This window comes from Protomyctophum parallelum (genome assembly GCF_964188405.1).
Source record: "Protomyctophum parallelum genome assembly, chromosome: 2".
Taxonomy (NCBI): domain Eukaryota; kingdom Metazoa; phylum Chordata; class Actinopteri; order Myctophiformes; family Myctophidae; genus Protomyctophum; species Protomyctophum parallelum.
In genome coordinates this window covers 52,442,218-52,469,997 of record NC_139699.1, presented here as the reverse complement: position 1 = coordinate 52,469,997, position 27,780 = coordinate 52,442,218, and the positions used below count along the sequence as shown (strand labels likewise).

Below are 27,780 nucleotides of genomic sequence, written 5' to 3'. Positions count from 1 at the left end.
TTCTGAAGTGGCTGTCCAACAATCAAATTTACTATGAAAAACTGCATTTCCGTTTATCACGTCACACCTCCATATATGGTCACGCCTCATGGCAGCCGGCAAAAAAAGTTCTCAACAGGCCCGAAACTTAAGGCCCGGCCCCTCATCAAACCCTGTAAACTCATAGACACTGCCCCTGCTGTCACCCTTAGATCTCCATATATGGAGCTGACCTGTTCTGTCATTCCATACTGTATGTTGATCTGACCTCATCAAACCCTGTACACTCAAGACACGCTCCATATACAGTACAGAATTCATTCCATTATGTTGATCTGACCCCCATGCCAAATCGCCAGCACTCGCCCAGCAGTCTGCCGTCACCCCGGCGGATGCGCGCCCGCGAGGTCGCCCTCAGGGTAAGTAAGTAAAAGTACCGCAAAATTGTACTTGTTGTGTGATGTCTGTCTGTCTGTCTGTCTGTCTGTCTGTCTGTCTGTCTGTCTGTCTGTCTGTCTGTCTGTCTGTCTGACTGACTGCCTCTCTCTCTCTCTCTCTCTCTGTCTCTCTCTCTCTCTCTCTCTCTCTCTCTCTCGCTCTCTCTCAAGGTGATCCTAACTGTGCCTATTTAAGGGTTGAATGTGGCCGCCACAACATCCTCAGTACTATATGCAGGGCCGCCTTGGGACATGGCTGTTTCAGCTGTTAACACAGGCAGATCCCATGCTGGTTAACAAGAGGTATTGTATGAAACTCAAATGGAAATAACTCCCCTTAAACATTGTAGCTCAACAGTAAAAGTTATTGCAGCTATAATAACCACATAACTTCTGTCTGTTTTATATGCCTATACATGGACCGGGCCGACCCATCATAAGAAACAGATGGGAAAACTAAATTCTTGACGCACAGTGAGCCCTTTGTTTGGACACTTTATTGGCGGCTGCAGCCGTCCCTGTGGCGAATGGATTAGGAAGCCTGTGAGATAACAAGAACACCGCTCACCACTCCCAGGTCGCACGCTCACGCAGCGTCCAGCTGCTTTCTAATGAAGTCAGCCCAAATTGACTGGACCGAGCGAACGCCCTTCTAAGAACCCATTATCCCACAGAGCAGGACTTGAACATACTCCATCAATTTAACAAGAACGTCAAAGTTAACAACAACGTCAAAGTTATCACATTTATCTCATGATGACACTTCAAGGTAATTCATCTAATTATAAAACTTGTTTCCAATCAAGTTAATTAACTTTGGGACACTTTTAACCTGGCGTGGCTATTCTGGAGATATGCCATTATAAAAAATAACAATGCAGAAAACAACCCAGGTCAGGGTTACGAATTAGAAGTTAGGGTTGTTTCACAACTAGTGAACTCAATACCGCCCCATATGGCGGAGTCAGGTTAGTATCGCTCCTAGCATTTTCCCCATCTCTCCTAGCATACTATCCCCCCGGCAGCATTCTCAGAATTTAGCAAACCAGGCCAGTTTGTTGTATTTTGGACCTTTGGCCCGTGACTGGTGGGTGGCTTTGCATACTGTAGGAACATCTTGTATGTTTTCTGCTCACAGATTTAGATGTGCCATCTGGCGCTGCATGGGACCCAGCGCTCCCAACGTTTTGGAGCAGCCATGTCACAGTGTCAACATATGTGTCTGTCTGTTGGTCTGGCAAACGGGGCGCACATCACCGGGGTGGCATATGCCACACCTCACGCCTCTTTTTGGGCTGTTTTCCACTACAAGAACTCAGCGTGCTGTCAGTGCCCTGCAGTGTACCGTATTTCACAGGTTCTGGATTTGTTTCCGAATCAGAGACTAATTCGGGCCCTGCTCAGGAGGTCTGGGAATTAGGTCTGATTTCTGAGAATTAGGTCTGATTTCTGGGATTCCCTAAGAAGAAGAAAAATCCCACCCAAAAAGCTAAAATAGACAATGTAAATAGGAGCCACACAGTGGAACAGCCTGGAAACCAGTGTTAAACTGACATCCAATTTGAGGACATTTAAACAGAAGACTAAACAAAGGCTACTGGAAAAGGTTCCCCTATAGAGCATCCCCCACCTCCCCCTTTCAGTGGCCCAGGAAATGAATCTCAATGCATTTTCCTCATAGACTTTTCAGAAAGTATTTATTTAAAGACCTTTTAAGCGTTGTACGAAGCCAACTCTTGTCGTGACAAATCATGACAACACACACAATATTTTGGACCAAACAAAGAATTAGAAAGTAGAAAAAAACGGCATGTTTTAATACTTTTTTGTTGTTTTTCTTCTTTGTAATTATTTGTTTGGTCCAAAATATTGTGTGTGTTGTCATGATTTGTCACGACAAGAGTTGGCTTCGTACGACGCTTAAAAGCTCTTTAAATAAATACTTTCTGAAAAGCCTATGAGGAAAATGCATTGAGATTCATTTCCTGGGCCATGAAAGGGGGAGGGACTGCGACGCTCTATAAAGGGCCATCTTAGAGGGATGGGTAGGGATGTACTTGTTGTGTTGTGTATGTAATGTATATGTACTGTTGTGATGTATTTAAAAGTATTGTTCCGTTCAGTGTGAGAGGACATCAGTGGAAATTAGGGCCGGGACTAATTGCGATTAATTACGATTAATTAACTACAGAAAAATTAATGCATTAAGAAAATTAACGCATTTTAATCGCACTATTTTTTTCACCGCGGAACGTTGTCACTGGACAGTTTTCAGACGGACCTGCGCACCAAGTGTCCGTGTCCTCTTCAGACAATAACACCACCAGAAACCGCAGACAGTTCACCAGACTGGGGGAAGCCGCTGAGATCACTTTGCTTGTCCCCGTGGATTGGAAATAGGATTTAAAAGGCTATCCGATGGTAGCGTGGATTACAGCACAGTTGTGTGCAATTATTCAATAAAGGATTATTACCCCTATTACTACAAAAACAATGTTTTATTGCTTAAACTTATGTATTCACTATTCATTGATTCACTAGTATACCAAAATCCATTTGAAAAAATTGCTTTCTCACTGTTCTCGGGTCAAATAATGATATGCGATTAAAATGCGATTAATCTAGATTAATTAATCGCAAAGCCTCTGATTAATTAGTTTTTTTTTTTTTTATCGAGTCCCAGCTCTAGTGGAAATACGTCTTTGGACTTTACTGTGTAATCCTTGAATCGCTGATTATAATGTTGTATTATGATTGCTTTTCTAAATAAATCAAATCAAATCAAAAAATAAAATAAATCATCTATTTTTACTTTCGTTAGAAATCACAGAACTTCACATGGTCTGGAAAGTTCCAGTCTTGGTTACCACTACAGTTTATACCACTTTCAACCTGGAGTCATTATAGCCGAAAATGTAAAAAAAAAAAAAAAAAAGTAGAGACAAATTAATATATTGTCTGTTTAAAGCCTGGATGTGAGGTGTGATGAGAGCTGACCCTCGACATCGCTTCGAGACATTCACTTTCACAGCCCTCTCTCTCTCTCTCTCTCTCTCTTTCTCACGTGCACAGACACGCACGCACGCACGCACGCACGCACGCACGCACGCACGCACGCACACACACACACACACACACACACACACACACACACACACACACACACACACACACGTTTGTTACTATACTTGTTGGGACATAGACATTGTAGAACGCTAATTTTATGAATGTTATTCTTTACTTTTATTTTGCTATTTGTAACGTACTGTACATCTACTGTACAAGCTGATCAATGCGTCACAGTTTGTAGATCTGCTATTGTTGGTGCATGGGCACAGGCACCATACTATTCAAGTATAAATCAGACATATCTCTAATAACAAACCCCTGAACATAACCTCAAAATGCCTAATACTAACCCTAACCTGAATCTAATCTAATATTGTCCTTGCAACTATTTCTTGAATACGCTTACTAATGGTCCTCACACACACATAGTAATATAAGCGCACACACAAACACACTCGTCGAAGCTGAAATTCTCTCAGAGGGAGGACAAAAAACAACAACAACGCTCTCTCCGACCTGCAAAAAAAAAGGGCAAGCAAACAAAGAGGAGCATCTTGATGACTGGAGGGAGAGTGGGCGGGCGTGAAAACTCTGAACACAAACCCACGCCACCTCGCTCCTTCCAGACAGGAAGATGGATGCTCTCAACTCTATTAATAACCTAACTCCACATACCATGGCACTGGCCAAACTGCTAACACTGCAGCTAGAACTGCCCCCCCGATGCTAGCGGAGAACATCCGCCTCCCTGCCGACCCTCCGGCAATGTCGCCCCCTCCTCTCTCTGCTCAGAGAGGAGATGCCCTGTCGTACAGCCATGTGCGCTCACTGAAGAATAGCTGATCTACAGCAGTGGTTCCCAAACAGAGGGGTTTGGGGCCCAGCGGGAACCCATTTTGGGGTCACGGTCCCATTTTTCGAGAGTATATCCCTTTTGTTTTTGTTTCCAACATTTAGTTTTTTCAATTATTATTTCAAAATACTTTCCAAAAAATACCATCCAAAATCAATCTATGAATAAATAAGAAATCAAAGAAATGTCATTAAAAAAACATTTTAAGAGCAATCTCACAAGTTGTAGATCTAAAAACGTTTGGAAACAATCGCGTCGTGTGCGTGCTTCAAACCCTCCAACCTCTCCTACAGTACATTTACTGTACAGTGTACCTATCGTTCCTGAAGGTGCATCGTGTGCATGCAGTTATGGTGCATTGTAATGGAAATACTCATGAGCCTCGGCCTGCCGCATGTCAGTGAGTACTGAACTATGTGGGGGGGAAGAGGGGGTGGGCGATGGGGCGGAGGTCTCATACTCTACTCTCCATCCCCAAAAACATCCCAAATGACACATGGAAAGTTCTCTGACTGAACTGGACGCATAAAAACTTGTCAGACCTGGAGATGAGAATATCCCCTTTAAAAAGTCCAAGGCTGCTTTAGCAGCAGCACCATCACTCCTTAGTCTCCATGAAGCGGCACCGTGTTGATAGAGCACCTACACTGTGACCGTGACATTCTCAATTTCCAGAGCAGACACACTCTCGTCTGACACGCACGCACGCTCTTTGCCAAACATCGCTGCCACATGTGCCTCGCTGTCCCCAGGGCACACTACGGCCAGTCTCCTCTGGGAGCCAATAAGCCTCCTAATGCCGAGCTTATATGCTCAGAGAATGGCAGACCTACAAGCTCACAACGCATTGTGAGATTGTAGGTCGGCTATTGTCGAGGTGCGACACCACGGTGCGTCAAAGTAGTAATCAGGCTTAATACAACCTGTGGGGGTAAAGGCAATCCACTCTCCCTGGGAGAGTTGGTGAAGCGGGCGACAGATTCCTCTCCCTGATATATTATCATTTTGATGGCTGTGGATTGAACTCACAGCGGCCCGTCTCTATTTCTCCCATTCCTCATTGCAGAGAGCCATAAAAAAAAGTGTAATTTCCCTTGCCCCATTTCCCTAAAGGTGAGTTCATAGATTGCTGCTCTTTCTTGGCAAGCACACAGAACTCAGCCAGGTTTCATGCTAGCGTTCTGTAAAGCCAATGCAGACGTGAGGCCGCATGCAATGTTTGTGCGTTATTATGACATTCCATAATCACACAGTAGCGGTTCCAATAATGAGAGGGACGTTATGGAAAGTGAGAGCGCCACCGCAGTTTACTGGGAATCGCTCATGCACACAGGGCGGTATAAACAACCGCAGTGAAACATCACCAAGGGGCCAGTGGTTGAAAGTATCTAAGAGTACAGCACTTGATGATTTTGAGATACAGTTCTTCCATTTTTCAATAGGCCTTTCACTGTATCCCAGAATGACAGTTACTGTAGGCTATAACAGGCGTAAGGTGTAGCGGCTGTAGCCTATAGCCTTCTAGTAGAAACTTGTACTGCAATATCGCTGTTGTATCTTGATTTTACCTTACCGGTAATTGGATATCGGCCAAAATGTCAATATTGTGCATCCCTAATTACCAGCAATGTTTTTGGAGACACATATTCACGTACGGTGCCAGTTCCTTCAAATTGACTTAAAGATGGAGATTTTTGTTTCTTTTTCTGTTTTGTATGTGTCTATGGAGTTACTCTTATGACCCCATGTGTGGTTATAATATCCAAATGTCTTCTGGTTTCTTCCTGAAAGCTGAAAGCCTTCGAGTCAAAATGCCCAATGGAATGACACCACTGTAGTGACACACTAACATCATCCCCTCCCCTAACCCTTTTTTAACTTAAATTGGGGTTATTAGCATACCAATTAATATGTAGTGGAGATGTAACCAGATACAGCGTAACTGCGGCTCACGCTCACTGGCTTTAAATGGAATCTTGTAGCTGTACAGGTTCAAGTATGTCCACGCATCATACAGATGTCTGATATTGGTTTTATTTGTCATGCGACTTTCAACTCCTCCAGTCACCAAGACACCGTGAAAACTAGAATAAGGAAACAATGACATTTTGTTCAGTTTTTGAGTCCGTACACATTGTAAACAGTAATTAGAGTCCACACATGTGCATTCAAATGATCAAACAAAGTCCATAGTTCTACATTACAGCAACGTTAAACAATCCACAACAACACATAACAATGAAATCACAAAGAATATGTACCGTGTGCGCCTTTGAACCATGTGCAGATTGATTAATATCGTCTCTCTCTGACGTTCCCAAAACATACAACTTTTCTCCAGGAAGTCCGTTCAACCTCTGACCCTTACTGACAGGTGACGTCATGTGAGTGACGTGACATTCTGATCATGTGACTCCCTTCCAAATTGTGTATTTTTACCTTGTAATGTAACCTTTTGACATATTTATTGCCATTCTTAAATTCTATTTATTCATAATGAAATCAACCTTTTTATCCAAGTATGATCATAAATGTTGCACAACCAAAACCATATTTTATATAATTTAAGTTTATACCTGAAACCACTGTCTCTCGTTCTGGGACAGTTACACTCCCACCAATTACTGCAATTTAGGGTTTACATAATAAATTCAGTAATTTCTTGAACACCTTTTTTTTTCCAGACTGAGTGTTGTGGAACTTGTGTCTCTACTGTCCTCTGTCTTCCGCTGTCTCTATTTTGTTGACTGCTTCAAGGGTTCTGATGACAGCAGCTGGTGTCCTTGGCAGAAGTTCCTTGACTGATATCCGATGACACAGAACAGTCACCTCTGTTTTCTTTACTTTCTGTGGTATGCTGCCAACGATGCTCCATCCTAAGTCAGTCTTTATAGCATACGGCTCGTAGTCACCTCCCGTGATGACTCTCCGTGGTGCCAATGCTTTTGCGCAGTCATACCCAATTAGTATCCCTACCTTGCAATCCATCAGCCCTGTCATTTCGTATGCTATGCCTTCCAGATGCTTCCACCCTTTGGCCGTCTCTGAGGTGGGAATTTGTGAACGCTCATGTGGGATAAAATCCCTGGTATAGGCTGGTGGCAAGTCAACATGACTTTCTGAGTCAACTCCTCTAACTCTTAGCCCACTAACTCTTTCACTATTAACAATGGAGTCTTTTCCCATCATAGTGGTAAGCCTCAACTTGACTGGTTCCATAACTGCCCCCATTCTCTCACACACCTCCTTGTCTACAAAGGTGTTGCTACTCTGGGTGTCCAATAGGGCATACACTAGGAGCGGCCTTGTTTCAGGGGTGGTGGTCGAGGAAAGCCATACAGGCACTATCATGGATGTGCTCCCACCATCACCTCTGTTTACACAGCAAGAAAGGGATGAGGTGCTTTCTTCTACTTGTTCAAGCTGAGAAGATGATTCATCTCCAACCGGACGATTTTCATGAAGGGGTGTCGGATGGTATTTCTTACATATGTTGCAAGTGGCCTTTTGCTTGCAGTTTTTCGATACATGTCCTCTTCGAAGACATCCAAAACATAGGTTATTTTCGAATATGAACTTTTTCTTATCCTCAAGTGACTTGTCACAAAACGTCTTGCATTTGTAGATGAAGTGGCACTCTTCACAGCATATGCATTTGACTGTGTTTGAGGAGGCTGAGGGAGATTTTACTTCCTCGTCTTCAGAAGTGTCCTCCGAACTACTACCTCCTGCACTGTGTGTCTTTGCCACCATTTTTGGCTCATCTCTGGTACTTAAGTTTGTGACCAACACATTTGCCTTTGGGTGCGTAATGTCTTTGGATTGCCTCTCTTCCATATGTTTCAGCGCATGTAAGGAGCTCACTGGATTGCATGCAATATATGCTTCTTGTGCAATAAACTCTGCAAATTCTTTGAAACTAGGGTAATCCTCATTTTCTTTCAGGCATTTTGAGACTATGCGATTCCACCGAGAGGTCACCCAGTCAGGGAGTTTGTGGAGCATCTCTTGATTCTTTTCCCAGTCGTTCAACGATTGAAGCCCCTTCACATGTGGTATGGCATTGCTGCAAGCTTTAAGAAAATCACCAAACTGTCTTAGTTTAATTGACTCTCGTGAACCAATCTTTGGCCAGTTCTTCAGTTTATCTCTAAAGGCACGCTGGATTATAAAGGGGTGGCCATAGCGTTCATTCAGTGCCTCCCATGCCTGATCATAGGCTTCTTCATCCTTCCTGAAGAAGCTTCCCTCCAACACAGAACGTGCCTCTCCTCCGACATATTTTTGCAAGTAAAAGAGCCTGTCTGCTGTGTTTGTGCAGCGGCGTTCAATTAATGCCTTGAAGCTCGTGCTCCACTCTAAGAAGTTCAGTGGTTCGCCTGTAAAGATGGAGGGCTCAGGTGCAGGTAGTCTGGTAAGCACCATTGTGTCATAAAGGGCTTGAACTAATGACACTTCATTGTTGGTACTGTTTGACTGTACATAGTCCTTACACGTTCCTTCACTTTTTATTTCTTTCTTGCTTGCACTTTGTATGTCTGTCTTGTTTCCATTTTTTATTGTTCTTTCATTTTTTGGTACTGGCTGATGAATGGCCATTTTGCTACGAACTGATCTCTCCTCAGAGCCCTCGCTTGAGTCTGCTTCCGAGTATGCCTTAAGCTTGGCAGTTAGTACTTTAATATCCCTCTGATTTTCTAGCTTTTTGAGCTCAGTTGCCATAGCTTGTTGCTGTGCTGCCATATCTGCTTTCATAGCACGTTGCTGTGCTGCCATAGCTTGTTGCTGTGCTGCCATGTCTGCTTCCATAGTTTGTTGCTGTGCTGCCATAGCTTGTTTTTGTGCAGCAATAACATCCTCCATCTCCATTTCTGCTTGTTTCGCAGCCAATTCTGCTGCACAATCCGCGATTTTTGCTGAAGAATTTGAGTGTTCTGATCCATGTTTTGAGTGTTGCCTCCCAACAGTAGATTTAGTTGATGTAGTCTCTATTAAGGACTGAGCATATTCTTTGTCAAACACTGCATTGAGTCTTTTAATTTCTGCCTCCGCATTAAATTCCAATCCGACTTCTTTCTGACGTAATTTCAATAGCTCTATCAGGTCTCCTGTTAGGTACACGCAGCCGTCTATTTTTCTCCTAATCTCAGTAGAAGGTGCTGACTGTGCTCGTATATTATTATACGCATCTTCCAATAGTTTTTCTGACACTTCAACATGGTCAATCAATTCAGTCAAGTCACTGTCAGAGCACTCGAATTTCAGACCTACACGTGCAGTTCTCACAGCTCCTTTCCAACGTTCATACACAAAGTCGAATTTATCCTCCATTTTGGAAATCTCTTGTTGTTTCAGCTCCTGCATTTTTGGAGTTAAAGTTTTCACTCTAGATGATTTCCTTATTTCGGCTTGTTTTGATGTAAGGGTCTCTTCTGAGACTTGGAGTATTTGTAGTTTAGCATGAATTTCACCTATTAGTGTTTCCAGGCTTTCTCTTTCTTTGTCGTCAGATTCTGTTTCAAGTTGTTCTTTTAGTTTGTCATATTCTTTCTGAAGAGACTCAATTTCTTTCTCATCTTCTTGGCCAGGCATAATTCTGTTTTATAACCTGCTGTATATACCATCAACTTATTGTAAATACTCAAACTCTGAAGTGCAACTTAGTACAAATCAAACCCAAAACTGTATACATTACTGATATTAAACCTTGTAAGCCTATATGCACTCTGCATGAATTATCAATGCTAATGAACTGTCAAAGACACATACAAATAGAAGGTAGTATATGCATAGCAATACGACATCCATACAGCACAAATAACTTGCTATTATTATTATATAGACCCTTTTGTTTGTTATTTTTCTTTGACAAAAGTTCTATTCTTGATCTATTTTCCACTGTCAAACCTTGACGTCTGGGATGATGATGCAACCTTGCACTCTCAGTCTCTCCGCTTTGGTAATGTAGCGATGATGCGCACACAAGTCTCTTGTAGAACTGTAGTGCACACTGATCAACGCTACCCTCTCCTGGTGACACCGCGCCACTGCAGCTTCAGTTGTTCAAAGCGGACTGTCAGTTCTTTTGTCGGACATTCTTTCTGCGTCTGCGAGACAGCGACACGTTCTTGCGCTTGGATAACAAAGTCTCTTGTGGAGCTGTAGTGTACGCTGGATCGTCGCTGCCCTCTCTTGGTGACACCGCGCCACTGCTTCAGTTGTTCAAAGCATACTTCCTCTCGTTGGACGTTCTCTCTGCGTCCGCGAGCCAGCGACACGTTGGTAATGTTCCACTTATGTCAGTCTCTTTTCAACAATGTTGGCGTGCCGTGTTACATTCTCTCAATCCCTCTGGGACCACGCTGGCATGCCGTTTTCTCTGGTGAACCACGCTGGGCGTTACGTTTTCACTGTAGCTGTACAGGTTCAAGTATGTCCACGCATCATACAGATGTCTGATATTGGTTTTATTTGTCATGCGACTTTCAACTCCTCCAGTCACCAAGACACCGTGAAAACTAGAATAAGGAAACAATGACATTTTGTTCAGTTTTTGAGTCCGTACACATTGTAAACAGTAATTAGAGTCCACACATGTGCATTCAAATGATCAAACAAAGTCCATAGTTCTACATTACAGCAACGTTAAACAATCCACAACAACACATAACAATGAAATCACAAAGAATATGTACCGTGTGCGCCTTTGAACCATGTGCAGATTGATTAATATCGTCTCTCTCTGACGTTCCCAAAACATACAACTTTTCTCCAGGAAGTCCGTTCAACCTCTGACCCTTACTGACAGGTGACGTCATGTGAGTGACGTGACATTCTGATCATGTGACTCCCTTCCAAATTGTGTATTTTTACCTTGTAATGTAACCTTTTGACATATTTATTGCCATTCTTAAATTCTATTTATTCATAATGAAATCAACCTTTTTATCCAAGTATGATCATAAATGTTGCACAACCAAAACCATATTTTATATAATTTAAGTTTATACCTGAAACCACTGTCTCTCGTTCTGGGACAGTTACAAATCTCATTAGAGCTAAAGGACAGAATGATGAGTTTTACAACGGGTGCTGGCAGGGTTTTTACAGGCAGACATTTTGTACTAATGACTGTGGTTAATGTGAAATAGTGACCTGTCGCATTAAACGCAGCCAGGATGAATGGAACCCACTGTTAAAATAACCTTCACTCCACTTGCTGATAAATCTATTGGCTAAAGAGTCTTCTTCAACTTGATCATCACCAGGGTGTTTAGGCAACCTAGCTAAAGCGTTTGCCTGGAGGGTGGAGACACAAAACTATAGAGGTGTTTGTTAAAGCATCTGTTTGTCTCTAGTTGAAAATTCCAGATTAGAAAGAAGTACAGAAGGTAGCCACAGAGTGAATAATATCTTATCTTGTGTGTCCCTGGGTCCTTGGGTCCCTGGCTGGCTGGGTCTGTCTGAGCACGAAAATAGCTTTTGGTTGTTTTTCACAACTAAGTGTCTCTGTTGCGCAGCCTAACAGTACAGTACAGTACAGTACAGTACAGTACAGTACAGTACAGTACAGTACAGTACAGTACAGTACAGTACAGTACAGTACAGTACAGTACAGTACAGTAAACCCCTGGGGACCCCCACACGGTCGTTAACTCTGTCATTTGTGTGTCTGGAACCCCCCCCCCCCGGGACCCCCACACGGAGTTGAACCACTCACTTCACACGGGTGTGATTTTTTTAACCGAAAAACGGAGTATTTCTACATTGTGATATTGCTTATTTTACCTAAGCAAAACCACCGGTACAGGATTTTGACAAGGACCTGTGGATGAACGAGGCTTGTTGTTTGGTCGTGACAGCGTGCCGCGTGGCGCTGGCCACCGCTGACGGCGTGTCTGTGGAATCCATCTGTTCTGGCGAGCTGAGGGCACCAAATGGACTGAGGCCTGATTTGGTGTCAAACGGAGCACTTGGATGACAAGGCGGCTCGTCGTGTCTGTGCGTGAGCGTGTATATCAGGAGGTTAATGTACTGTAAGTATATACATTTAGCTGCATATGTGTGCGAGCAAAATATTTAAGGAAGATACCGTAGTTTAACTGTGTGTGTGTGTGTGTGTGCGTGACGGTGTGCATGCATGCATTAGTGTATGCCTGCATCCGAACACGCGCGCGTGCTTATGTGCGTATGGTGCGTAAACGAGTGCATGCTTTTATAAATGTGCGTGTATGCGTGCGTGCATGCGTGCGTGCGTGCGTGTGTGCGTGTGTGTGTGCGTGTGTGTGTGTGTGTGTGCGTGTGTGTGTGTGTGTGTGTGTGTGTGTGTGTGTGTGTGCGTGTGTGTGTGTGCGTGTTGGATGCTGGTCTAAGGCTTATGGTGTTTGTGTCTATCCAACTGCGAGTTCACAGTCAGACCCACGTTTGAGTCACTACGGCTGGACAGGATGGCTTGGATGGGCAAGTTTGAACAGGAAAAAATACAAACTGCTAATATTGTGACTAATCATAACATAAGGACATCTGTACAAATGACCGCATACACTGTCCATATGCTAGACCTGCACTCCATGACCTCATACATTATCCATATGCCAGACCAGCACTGCATGATGTATCCATGCTGAATGTGATAAACAAGCACTGTGTTTTGCCCTGTAGACTGCTATAATACTGGCTGATGCTATAACGACTGACCAATACTGTATGCAGACATACAGAATATCTTGTTCACTTGTTCTCATGTTTTTTTTTTGTTTCTTCTCGACCACAAATGTTATTTAGTTAGCATGCTGTTTAGACGACATCGCAAGGGGCCAGTGGTAGAAAGTATCTAAGAGTGCTGTACTTTGATTTTGAGGTACAGAAATTACATTTTGTCATGTCATAAGATCAACTCCATAACATCTCAGGAGCAAATATTTTATATTATATATATATATTATATAAATATTTTTTCTCCATCACAATTATTTGACAATTTTAGTTTATAGTTGCTTTGCAGATTTACCGTAATTTCCGGACTATAAGGCGCACCTGAATATAAGCCGCACCAGCCAAATTTAGGGAAAATCCCAAATATGTACGTATACAAGCCGCACCGGACTATAAGCCGCAGGTGGCCCCCTAGTGGCCGTTACGTTAGCTCAGAGCCTTAGATGGCTCTGCGTTAGCTGTAAAAATCCATAGATTAGCCGCACCGTTGTATAAGCCGCAGGGTTCAAATCATGGGTAAAAAGTCGCGGCTTATAGTCCGGAAATTACGGTAGATTGAATTTCTTTGGAAAAATAGACAGACCGGTGATTTTTGAAAAAATTTAACTTTAATGTAGATAGCATACTGAGACTGATGCTAGGTTCATTGTCTACTTGGTAGACTTGATAGTTTCAAATGTACAACATGTTGTTTAGACAGATGCTTGGTTCATTGTTTACTTTTGTTTTAACTTTTTGTGAGGCACCACATTGTTCTCTCTAGACTCAATTTATATGATTATTTCCCTTGTTTATGCCCTGGATAAGAGTGCCTGCTAAATGCCTAAATTGCAGCGAACACTGAGGATATTATTCATACAGCGGGCAGCTGCCTGTATCCTTTTGAATTATGTGAAAACACATTTCTAAAACTGTACACGATTTATTCCAGTTTATTTTTGCCGACACACTGTGTGTTGCAGTGACCTTCAAAGTTACATGGACCATCGTGCTCCACAGGCACCCACACAGTAAAACCACTGGATACTGTCTATCTATCTGCCAAAGAATCTAATGGTAACTAAACTAATATTGTACTGAATATTAATATTGTACTGGCTCATAATCACAGGGGAACATATTTTGGTGCTACTGTATATAGCACCTGCATTGGGTTATTTTACACAATATTATTTTTGCCGTAAATTCAGACAAACTAAGTGTTGCTGCCGTGACCTTCCAAGTTGCAGTTGCAGACAATGGTGATTCTCAGGCACACGTATACTGTAAGCAGTGAAAAAAACATTTATAACACTGAAAGTGTATACAAATGACCACTGTGGTTTAACTATGTGGCAAAGATTTAAATGTTTACAGCAATTGTAATAATAAGTGCTTAATCAGAACTTGTAGAAGTTTTAGGGCTGAGCAGAGTGTTTCACAGTTGGTGAGTGATTATGATGACATAGCACATGCTGTATTATTGGGGTGTGCAGCTGTGACAGCTAGAGGCTGTTACAGTAGCAATACCACAATGTTGAAATACTCTACTGTACTTCAAAGTTTTACTTGAATAAAAGAGGCATCAAAAAAGTAAATAGTGCAGAATGCCCAATTTCACACACCGATATACATGCTAAGCTCTCAACGTGCCACGGTGTGACACATTGTGAGCTTGTAGATTGTCTATTCCTTTGAATACTGGTATCTGTATAAAGTATTAAATAGGGCAAAATTTATGACTGAGCAATTAATATACGTATCCAGCTTTTGGTGTCTGTCCACAAACTTTGTCATACACGAACATTAAATTCCCATTGACAATGAATGGAGAATTTTACGTCATAGTGTTTGAGCAAATTGTGTCTATTTTACGCCATGATGATGTACGATGATAAGAGCGCCCCTCACTTCACACAGGTGTGATTTTATTCAATTAATAATCTGCAAAGTAACTCGTACTAAACTAAAGCCAAATAATTGTAGTGGGGCTGGAGTAGGATGATATCTGCCTCAAAGATGTAGAGGAGTAGGTGTATAAAGTATAGCAAACTAGAAAAGTGGAAATACTCAGGCAGGCAAAGTAAAAGTAGCCTACGTCAAAATTGCACTTAAGTACAGTACTCGAGCAGCGCCACTGGCTATAATTGTCCCACAGAGACGGAGGGAGGACGGCAGGCGGATATTCAGATGGAAGTGATTAATTGATTGTAGTTAGCATATGGATGCTGGACAAGCCAGGGGGTGTCATCTGATGATAAATGGACATTATGTAGAACTGGGGTGACAGCGGGTCAAGGGCTTAGGGAGACACTTAATAGCTGATTGATGGTTATCGTGTATAATATGGGACGTTTGTGCATGCGTGCATGCACGTGTGTCTATGCTTAATTATGTTTGTGTCTACAAACTGTAGACACTTCTCTATACTGTACATGTCACATCTACTCCTATATGCAATGCAGTGAACTCCTAAAAAATATCATGTTATAGTTGTTTTTTTTGTCACCTCAGCCATCTCTAATACGACTTTGAACATGGCGTCCATTTTGGCATGTCATTGTAAGGTGAACATTCTCAAAACATAAAAAATAACAAATCTACAAACTCACAAGATCAGCTAGATCAGCTGTTATTGTTTTTATTTTATTTTTTATTTTATATTTTTTGTCCCATGATTTTGTAACCCATTTTTCACCCCTGTGTCAATCATCCTGTGATGTGATCCTGGGCTCTACACACCCTCCGCCAACCTAGGGAGAGCAACGGACTTAACTCATGCTTCCTTCATGCTTGAGTGTCCAAGTTGCTCCTTTACACCTGACAGGGGGGAGTTTCCCTGGTTGGACGTAGCGCGTGGAAGGAACACGTTATTCCAACCAGTTTCTTTCCCCTCCATCAGTGTCCCGGCTGGCCAGGGGGAGGCAGTTTAGAGACCAGGATTACTGCATGTTTTTGTGAGGGTACCTACCCTAGGGGACACGGGGAGAACATGCAAACTCCACACAGAAAGGCCCTTTCGCCAACCCCGCCTTCGGGTATGGGCACTGATGACGCGGAGGAGGAAACACGCCGCCAGCACCCACAGTGCCCCGAGCGGGAATCGAACCCAGGACCTTCTAGCTGTGAGGCGACAGCACTACCAACTGTGCCACCGTGCCCCCGATCAGCTGTTATTGTGTGATTTTTCATGCAACTTAGTATAAGTGGTCGTTGGGTTGTTCTCTGATCTGATTGGATCTATTCTAGTCCTGTGTCTGGGGACATGTGTATTAATTGAACAGTGGAGAAAACCAGTGCTAACAAAGCCACACCCACTGCGTTGAAAACCAATCCTGATACCGTTCCAATAACAAGGACCACGGCACACTAAAGTCTTTCCATTGGTTCTGTGAAGCTGTTATCAGTGCTGTAGACTGGTGAAATGATTAGCAGACAGTATATGCTTTTTACGTCATACTACGTAAGTATGTATAGGGAATATACATTATGGGTAGACTACATACAGTACAGTACACCACTGGCTTTTATCCTATCCTATAACAATTGCCTAATGGGTGGTGGGAGGGTGGACCACTGCCCTAATGGGTGGGCACTAGGTGGTGGGAGAGTGGACCACTGCCCTAATGGGTGGGCACTAGGTGGTGGGAGGGTGGACCACTGCCCTAATGGGTGGGCACTAGGTGGTGGGAGGGTGGACCACTGCCCTAATGGGTGGGCACTAGGTGGTGGGAGAGTGGACCACTGCCCTAATGGGTGGGCACTAGGTGGTGGGAGAGTGGACCACTGCCCTAATGGGTGGGCACTAGGTGGTGGGAGAGTGGACCACTGCCCTAATGGGTGGGCACTAGGTGGTGGGAGGGTGGACCACTGCCCTAATGGGTGGGCACTAGGTGGTGGGAGGGTGGACCACTGCCCTAATGGGTGGGCGCCTGGTGGGTGGGAGGGTGGACCACTGCCCTAATGGGTGGGCACTAGGTGGTGGGAGGGTGGACCACTGCCCTAATGGGTGGGCGCCTGGTGGGTGGGAGGGTGGACCACTGCCCTAATGGGTGGGCACTAGGTGGTGGGAGGGTGGACCACTGCCCTAATGGGTGGGCACTAGGTGGTGGGAGGGTGGACCACTGCCCTAATGGGTGGGCACTAGGTGGTGGGAGGGTGGACCACTGCCCTAATGGGTGGGCACTAGGTGGTGGGAGGGTGGACCACTGCCCTAATGGGTGGGCGCCTGGTGGGTGGGAGCCCCGACAAGGGCATGATGTCAGACGGCGTCAGCACTGACACAGCGAATCGAATATGGGCATATTGGTCAAGTCGGCAGTGGGATGTTATGGTAAGACTAGAACTACTGTATTCATTGCTTAACGGATATGCAGCGGTCCCGTCAAATGTGCATAATGGAGATGGACAGTATATGGAGGCAAATGCACAGATCGGTGGTGCGACATAAGTAAGCTTGTACATCTGATTTTTTTTTTTATTGTTTCAAAAATCTTGAGTTTGAGAACTATTCTACTGATGTTGACATAATGATGACTTGTTTCTGAAGCTGTAGTGCGATGGGGCATAGTGGCTGGATTGTAACTGCAAGGTTGTCATATCGAACCCGTGCTCCCCCAGAGTTAGTGTCGAAGTGCCCTTGAGCAAGACACTGAACCCCTAATTGCTCCTGATGTGCTGGTTGGTGCCCTGCAAAGGTTTCCGCCGCCATCGGTGTATGAATGTGTGTGTGAATGGGTGAATGTAAAGCACAAGCTATGTAAAGCGCCTTGGATAAAGGCGCTTTACCATTTATGGGCACGCATGATTTTTCGTTTTTCGTTGGAACAGCGTGTCTATGTCTACGCATGCACTGTGGAACTGGACAAATGTGACATACAGTAGGTATATCACAGAGGAGCACTAAGTGTACAGTAAATATGAAAGTTGCAAACATCAAATGTATAGTGTATTGGATTTCCCATGGCATGCATTATATATGTGCATAGTGTGTGGAGGCAACTGCACAATGCTGTGCTAGAAGAAGGCACACATAAGCAACATACTCCTTCCTTCTCTATTAGTGTGGCTGATTACAGTCACTTTCCAATCACTATGAGAGAAACACCCTGAATCAGTTGAATTAATTAAAATCCCAGTTGGCTGCATGCCATCACATCTTACACACAATCATGTATTGTTTCATGGGAGTTCACAGGTGCTCTAAGTCGAAGGAAGTCCTTGCACGTCAAAAAAGTGGGTTATTGATTTAACTGAGAGTAGAAAAAACTATTGAATTTAAACAAAAAAGGGGAAAAGAAAAGAAAGCAAACAAACAAATCAACAGGCCTAATGTTTTTCGGCAGTGTAAGTGCCGGGTTCAGAAGTTTGACACAGCAGCGGAAGTAAATCTGGTTGAAATGATTAAAACGCCTGACTAATGAAAAGGACCAACCCTCTACAAGAACAGCATGTTATGATTGTGTGCATCCTATGCAATCTACACGCTTCACCAAATAAGACAAGAGACACATCCTTTGTTGGCTGTCATTAGTCAAAATTGCACGTTGTCATCAGAATTTAGCTGACACAGACACATCAGGAGCACAACAGCACATCCACGGGTTTGGCCCACGAAAGGTTGCAATCCCGGCACTGTCAGGATATTGTGTGAAACAAGGCGAATACACTTTCCCAACGAGGCGAATACACTTTCCCAACGAGGCGAATACACTTTCCCAACGAGGCGAATACACTTTCCCAACGAGGCGAATACACTTTCCCAACGAGGCGAATACACTTTCCCAACGAGGCGAATACACTTTTCCAATGCATATCTCTATTTACAAAGACTACTTACAAAAACATTTCTACAAATAGAAAAAAATCTGATCTACAAGCTCACAATAATTATGTTGCGACGAGCACTTGTAGATCAGTTATTGACACTATTTTTTAAATAGGGCTCAATTGCTGAATGAAAGATAAATACATAAAATGAGCAGATCAATACACAGATTTAAAGGGTGTGCTGTGACAGAGCACTTCATCTTCTCAACAATAAGTATTTGCTGATATATACTGTACATTAGTGTACAAGGAGCTACTGGTGATAAAATATGATTCAGTACACAACTCATGTTGAAGTCCATTTATACACAGCAATATACCTCTCTTCATATAATTCCTCACTAATGATCATGATAAAAAGCAAAAACAAATCTACTCAGTCTGTGTCTCATATAGGAGGGCTGTGGGCAGTTCAGAAACCCGTCCACCAGTGACATCATCGATGGGGAATCCAAGCTAATAGAAACGGCAGGCTTTCTATTCCTGAAAAGTTGCCATGCGAAAATGGTTTCTGAACCGGCCATAGCCCTCCTATGAGACACAGACAGAGTAGAACAAAATTGTGGTATTTTATCATGAACAATAGTGAGGACCAATTATATGAAGAAATGTTGAAAAGTGGTGAAGTGGTCCTTTAAATAATTATGTAAACAGATCCTGCTGTTCGTTCTCTGCCATGTGCACTTTTTCTGAATGGACCCTTATGGGTCCATTTGGATGTTTAACTTATTGTTAAACATCTGCATCGCTTAATTTACAAGAAGTCTACACAATTTAGAGAAATGTAGAATAATTGTTATTTTGATCAACGTTTGCCTGTTAACTCTCCTAATCAATACAGCATGGAATTGTGGACACCATCAATGCCAAACTATTAAAATGTTGGGGTCTGAGAGGCTAAATGGTGGTCTGTGGCTCAAATGCAGAATAAATAATGGGCCTCGACATTAAACAGGTTGAAAACCGCTGTTGTAAATGCATGAGGTCCAGCGGCGGCTCACTCACCCCTCTCTGTTCTCCTCGTCGTCTGCGTTGGAGAGCAGCTGGGATCCGGCCAGGGACAGGTCCAACGCTGCCAGAGGAAGGTCTCGGTAGCCAAAGCTCACCAGCTGCACCGGCACTGACCTGGCATAGGCCTTCTCCTCCACCGGCTGAGAGATGATCTCCAGGTCCGATACCCCCACCTGCTCCACCCCTCTGGACGCACGCACGCACGCACGCACGCGCACACACACACACACACACACACACACACACACACACACACACACGCTTGAATAAATAGTTGAAGATGACAGTCACAATTTTTTGTCGTTAAATCTTCATCGTTCATCTTGTTATTATTAAAGTGCTAGACATTTGATCAATGACTTTGATCAATCTTGTTCAATAGAATGCTGAATGCTGAATCCAGAATGCTGCTCAAGCGAGGTGTATATTCATGGAACAACTGGCTTGCTTCATGGACTGATCGATCATATCAACAAATCAAGGCTTAATTTATGAACGGCATAGTCCCTCGAGACAGACTGTTGCAAATTCAAAGGAAAAGAGGACGCTGTTTTTCCTTTGTTTTCCCAGATTGTAAACAGCAGAAAAGAGTGGGTCTACAACACACATGCAGCATTGTGAGCTTCTGTGACGTCGCACCACGCCTCTCCCTCCCTTTGTCAGCTGAGTAGAACCCCCCCACCCCCCTCCCTCCGTGCACACTCTCCCCTCAAACCCGGGAATGGAGGGGGACAGAGGATAGGGGGCAGAGGGGAGAAGTGGGCAATAGGATAAATAAATGAGACGATAGGAAGAGGGTGAGAGAGACAAAAAATTGCACCAACAAGAATAGAGCGAGGTAACGCCCAAACCACACCTATGCATAATGTAATGGTATAGTGGAGGTGTTTTAAGGATATGTGGCACAAGATAGCATTTTTTCTGGGGGAACACCTAGCTCTTACACAATACTAGTCTAAATCCCAAAATGATCCTAGGGCTCCTGGCGCGAGATGGAGCCCCAAATCTCTTCCCAAAAATAGAATAGCCCAGTTATATAGCAGCAAGCTGCTCAATGTCCGGCTGATCCCTGGGAACTCCAGGGCCGACGGAAGGTTGGAGTGACCAGAAACAGACTCCAACTGTCCTCTCCTCCAGATTGTACACATCCCAATTTGCTTTTGGAGGAGCCATGAGCGAGGAGGAGAGAGGAGGCTCCCCAAGTCACTTGGAACAAGGATCAGGGAGTATATCCTTTATGTCTCCTTTGCAGAAGTTTTTATTTTTATACCTGTACATGTTTTCCTTTTCTTTCAGAGGGATGCAGACATGAGAGCTAGAAGCAGAAAACAAGCAGCATCTTGATAAGACAATACATGAATTTCTGCAGAATTCTGCAGAATAGCAAAAATAAGGGCGATTACTGTTGTAAATTAATGCTAGCTGTCACATCAGCCATCAAAGTGACAAGTTGTTGTTCACCTACTTCGATTAAGTAAATGGCAGCAGTTTCGTTGCATTACATCTCAGACAGTGACTTGCACCACAGATGTTGAGCTCTGACACGTTCATACTATAGGCATTGTTTTTGAAGCATCATTTAGTGAAAGTTGTGGCAGGGCACTGCATTGACAGTTGGCAATACCAGCTTTCCCTGTGGACAGCAAGCCTGCCCACAGAATGATATATAGAGATAACTAGAAGGAAAATAATGTGAGCATCCGCACTGATGAACGATACGTTTCTGTAAACAACGTGAGTTTGATATATTTTTTAAATATATATTTTTGGGCTTTTTCTGCCTTTATTTGATAGTACACTGTACAGTATGGTGACAGGAAATAGGGAGAGAGATGGGGGGACACACACAGCAAAGGTCGTCGGGATTGGGAGTCGAACCCGCAACACGCCGCCAGGCTGGCTTAGCAGCCTAGGTGCCCGGACCGCTAAACTAGCCGCCCGGGGCCGTCCCATTGATTTAGAACAATTTTTCTCACTCTTGGTGTGGAGACCTGGAGGGCTTAAATGTAAGAATTTAAAAGCAGCCCTTGGAGCAGTGGTTCTCAAATGGGGGTACAGTATGTGTACCCCTAGTGGTACATGGAGATACTATGAGTTATGTAAGAGAAAGTGTAAAATGGAAGAATTTATTGTACTATTATGTTTAATGATACAACATTGACAAACGTTATGTGAACCGCAGAACTGTAAAGTGTTAAACCAAATGAAACCAAACACTTGAATACTTGGAATAAATGGAACTCTTTCACTCCATTTAATATTGTTTTTAGTCTAACCACCGATCCGACACAGGGGTAAGAGGTTGACACTATGGCAGGTAAATAAAATGTTGGGGCATGTGGAGTTTGCTTTGGAGTTGCCCAAACTGCAAGTGCACATAAGAGTGAGGAGTCTGCTATGAACACAACACGAGGTATACAGCTAGATAGCTATAAACACAACACGAGATCAGAACACTGGTATCGGATTTCTATATCGGCTAACACAGAAATTGTGGTATCGGGATCGGATCGGGAACGAAAAAAGTGTATCGGGACATCCCTAATTATAATTATATAATGCAATGTTCTGCGAGTGAGTCATCATTCATTCATAGAATTATAATGCTAACTATAGTTATTTTTGGAAATTATAACATGCCCAAAATAAGGTTTGATGAAATTATCGATAAAAGAAAATCGGTTAACTTCATTACTTTGATTATTGCACACATTATCCAAAATGTCTTGCTCAAGATAACTTAGAGATGTATTTCCCACAGTGTGGCTATTCCTCGTCTCTTTTAGAATGATCATCTTCATCATGAAGATAAACACAAACCATGGTGACCTTCACCTATCAGAGGAGACAGACTCCAAAAAGGTAGCACATCCAAAAATTAAACAAACGCCGGACAAAGTCTTTATTGGCACACACCAAAAAGGAACGCTTATGCGTTTCGGCTATGCAGCCTTCGGTGGCTGCATAGCCGAAACACGTAAGCGTTCCTTTTTGGTGTGTGCCAATAAATAAATGGAAATGTGATTACTATTCCTATTTTTTGATGTATACTGGATTTGGGTTTGGGCCTCCACTGAAAACCATTGCTGATGCGCAACCTCTTTTTCTCTTTTACTCCACCGTATCCATCAGTGAAAACATTACATCTGCATTCATTACAAAGTACAGAGATACTGTAGGTCCAATGCCAAAGTTCCTCTGATGCCACCAGGAGTGACAGAGCAGTTGGAGGTCATCATCATTCATCAGAGTACAAGTGCTTGCATGCTTGATGCATGCGTGTTTATCGAGAGAGGCACCTAGAGATCTTCCGATCTGTATTCTAACACACTGTAACCTTAACACAAGGACTTTGGAGCAGAAGTCACACAAAAACTCACAGTGGTAGAAGTACTCAGATTAAAAGCAACACCACAATGTTTAGTCTTATAAGTAAGCTGTTATGGCTGCACTTGTAGTAGTAGATTAAGTATAAAACACAGCCTAATTGGTTGTTTATGTGGTATACTGCATGTTTTGTAATACTAATCTAAAGCAGCAAACTAACTTGCAACTAAAGCTAATCGTAGTAGAGTAAAATGCACAATACATCTGAGATGTATTGGAATAGAAGTATAAAGTATCACTAATGGAAATATTCAAGTATAGTGCCCATGACAAAGTATTTAATATTGCCATTAGATAATGGTGAGGACCAGGAATTCATGATGAGTTCATCATTATTAATTAATTGTAAATCAAACGATATTTCCGTGTATGAATTTGCCCCTTCCAGAAAAGTGTTTTCCAGAAAACCTGACCTGCAAAGAAAAAAGTGGTGTGTGTGCGATGGAGCCATCTCTCTCTGGGAATAGTTTTCTCATTCAGCTCACTGCCGACGAAGATGAACCAAAGATGAGGAATTATGTCAGGAGCTGCACTATCTCTGTGCCGTTGACTGACATCTCTGTAGAGCTGACCTTTAGACTGAATTCAACTCCGCTTCAGCACCCAATAAAATCCTGTCTGAGTGAGCATTCTGTTTAACCACAGTGCTCAAACCACTTAAACCCATTATTCTCAGTAAAACAGGTCCACCTGAGTAACAACTGTAACTCGGTCTGCTGTTGTTTCCTGCTAAACCAAATCTCTTTGCTAGAAATAGCAGATCTAAAAGCTCACAGCATGTTGTGAGCTTGTAGATTTCTGATATTTCGGACGAATGTTCTCCCCAGAATAGGGGGAGGGGTTTAACCACTGGCTTCCCTGTAGACAGCTCTGTGTTTGAGATGAGACTAAAAAGGTCAAATGTGCACCTCAAGCCATTTTCTGAGGCTTTCCGCACACTTTCCTCCACCTGTCGCTCCATCACTGATAGGTACTGTCTCCTATATCATATCACGGCTCTAAAGTCAAAGTGATGCATGATACCGCCATGTGTAGCAGTCAAGGAGGCCGTAACTGATATTTTGTTGGCTGCATATCGTTGCTGTCCATTGGTAAATTAATGCTTTACTTCATCTTAGTACAGTACAGTGTCACACAAATGTAGCAAAAACAGCAGTTCTACAAACCACAAACCACAATGTTCGTTTTGAGATTTGTTTTCAGTTTGCTTTTCTTTTAATTTACCGTAATCACACTGCTAGAATTCTGCCACCGGGTTTGGTTCCCGACCCACAGGGTGTGTTATTACCAGTGATCTCTGTGGTGCAACATCAGACCTCATCAGATGAGGTTAATTGAGGTCTTTGGACATATTGGGCTCCATTAAGCAATTCATATAATATGACATATAATATTACAGTTTTATGAGCTGGGGGCGTGTTGTATGTCATATTGCAATTTTGGGCATGTTAAGAAGCGCTTTCGACACCCTGTGGATTGCGCAAAACGGCGCAGTAAAATAACGTTTATTATATTTTATTTCATTCAAGTCATGATGAAGGAATGAGTTGAATGCTGCTGCTTAATGCTGTGCCTGTGGCCCCATATGGTCTTCACTCGTAGAATTTTATTGAAGAAGACTTGAATCGGGTGTGATACAGCATATGAAAGCAAACTTCCCAAGGATTATGGAGATGTTTTTATTTATTTTTAAGGTTGAGAAATGAAAGAATTATGGCCGTTTCTAATCTCAACATTTTACAAAAAAAGACGCAAAAAGAGGCTGTTGCCATGTCTCATAGAAACAAGTAAATAGGTCTATAAAAATAAGCGCATATAACAGGGTCTGTAACCTATTTTAAATGAAGTGCCATGTTTTTATTTTCTAGATAGTGAGTCTGCCATATCCAGATTAATTTTAATGACACCACATTAAAATAAAAAAACATATTTTGATTGTCCACAAATATAAAGTTCTTCCTTCTTTTTAAATATGTTCTTGCACATTGTTATAATGATCATTATATATATCCCCCTGCAGTCAGAGTTCATAGTTTTAATGAATTAATGTGATGCATTGTGAGCTTGGAAAAATGTAATTTTATTTTTGGATTAGCCGTCCTTAGTTGGGCAAATGCATTAATCTGGGGATCCTTGACATGGGAATGTGCTGTGTGAGGATCACTGGTTTAAACAACATTAGGAGAAAAGCCCAAATAACCACTTTAGAAACAAGAAAAGCAACCACAACTAGTAGGCTACAACTACCAATATTTACAAGCAACTTTACAGAAAAAGAAGCCGCTTATAATAAACAGACATGGCAACACTCCAGCAGCCTCCCAGAGCCGCTCAAGTGTAAAATCAAACAGTGCTTTTTGCGTTTATGAGGTGGTCAGACCCACGTCTAATCGTTATGCGCTGAGTGTTTTTAGGTCAAGGGGCTTAATAGCAAATTGCGCAAAGCGAAAATAATTAACATATGGACACTCCCACAATGCTAAAATATTCAGGAACGCCGTATGCCATATGTGTGTGCGTTCAACACGGGCCGATATGCCTTTCATAATACGATTGTGCGCAGAGCGAGGGCAATTTATGTATTACCCCATTGTAAAACGGATCTTCAAAATGGCACCCATTATGTCCAAAAACTGCTTTTCAGGATTCAAATAAAGAAATAACAACATATCGACAAGCTCAAAATGTCTCGCACACCGTTTCGAGCTTGCTGTTTTGTGTGTGTGTGTGTGATGCTGTAGTGTAATGATCAAGTAGGACATAAATTTACGAAAGTAACACAAAAAGTTAAAATATGGAGATAAGATGTTTCTGCCCGACTTGGACGAAGGCGGAGCACGTAACCATTCGTGACATAGCCAAGCTGTCCAGAGCCCTCTCCTCCCCCAGACCCAGCACTGCTCTCTGTCCAGAGCCCTCTCCTCCCCCAGACCCAGCACTGCTCTCCTGCATGCAGAGATGGAGCACAGTGCCCTGGTCTGGACGCATGCCAGCACAACAACCACTGATCTGCCCATGTGTTTCAACCCTGCTGGAAGATGTACTCCCCTAAAACTAGCAATGTAGAAACACTATTTACAAAAGGGCTATATTCAAAATGTTATCTAAGTAAAATTACAAAACTATTGGCTTCAAATTATACTTAAAGCTATAGGGAAACGGAAATGGTGGGCATTTTATTTTTAAGTTTCAGACGGTTTCAGCTTGAAACACCGCTCTGAAGTTTCTGAACCAATCAGAGCATCGCATCCCTTCAGGCGATGGGACGGTAGCTAGTGCCACCTGGTGGTCACCAGTTTAGGCTCTGAGTGCCAATTCTCCCATTATAAAAAAAGAGAGGGCGTTTTAAAAAACATTGTAAAAAAAAAAATTGTAAAAAAAAAATCTGGCACTTATCCTGTTAAGTTGAAACCGAGTAATACACTGTCTGGATGTTATCTTGAATGGGAATAAAAACGGAGGATTTCTGTATCGTGTGTTGGACTTGGACGGATGCGCAGGTATGGGGAATTAAACGGGTGAGCTTCATTTGTATTGGCTTCTATCGATGTGGGCCTCGACACGTCATCACACAGTACGTTTTCAGGAAGTAATTAAAATTCGATTTGATGGACTTTTGATATAAAAACACACAAAAATGAAAATGTACCAATTTTTTTGGCATCCATTGTTAGGTATGCTCATATGATGACCACGGATGTGGTCTAAAAGTGTGAAAAACATATTTTTCATTTCACTACGCCTTTAAAGTACCCAAAATGAAGGTATTTATTTTTAAATGTGTCAAAATGTGACTTGAGCTTGTACATCGGCTATTTCCGAATAGATGAAATATAAAAAATGTGTGGCCCGAACTCTAGTGTATTGATAAAGGCTTTGTAATAATCTAAATGTACAACATTTGCTGATTTGCGTAACTTTAACAGTACTGTAAAATGAGCATACTCAAGTAAAGTCAAAGTACTTCTAAATAGAGTACTACTGGCGATGGACAACCATGCACTGATCCAGCCCGACAAGGAAAAAAACTGAAAGTAAAATGTATGCAGATGTTGCACAGTAGACACTAGACAGTAAAAACCTACTTTTACTTGTAAGATGAGGACAACACTTTTGTAGTTTTACTAAAAAATACGAGAGACTACAGGGCTTTTACTTGTAACAGAGTAATATTGTGGTATTGCAAACCTTTACTTATGTAAAACGTAAAGGGTTCTGAATACTTCTTCCATCCCTGGTTTTAACAACATAAAAAATAAATTATACGTAAAGGTTGTGCAAGTCACATATCCTTATGCACAAGTAAGACGCGCAAACGCGTGAAGCGAACGCAGCTCGTGTGTGTGTGGTTGTGTGTGTGTGTGTGTGTGCTACAGCTGCGCCCTGTGTGTGTGTGTGTGTGTGTGTGTGTGCGTGCGTGCGTGCGTGCCACAGCTGCGCCCTCTGGTGGCGGGCCGGTGGTGTAACAGCGTGACACCACACAGCGTGACACACACACACACAGACACTCAGCCCCTGCTG

The 27,780-nt window shown here is 42.8% G+C and overlaps 1 protein-coding gene across 1 annotated transcript in view; it reads right to left on the bottom strand.

Annotated features, from left to right (window-relative positions):
- LOC310854671 (transmembrane protein 266-like) overlaps positions 1 to 26,247 on the bottom strand; it is a gene marked incomplete at both ends in the record, with an annotated part of 166,648 nt that extends 140,401 nt beyond the window's left edge. The window contains 3 exons of the mRNA XM_083759346.1: positions 19,867 to 20,058; positions 21,143 to 21,187; positions 26,114 to 26,247. Of these exons, the coding sequence (XP_083615472.1) occupies positions 19,867 to 20,058; positions 21,143 to 21,187; positions 26,114 to 26,247 (371 nt within the window). The remainder of the gene's footprint in view (positions 1 to 19,866; positions 20,059 to 21,142; positions 21,188 to 26,113) is intronic.
- Positions 26,248 to 27,780: the final 1,533 nt, after the last annotated feature.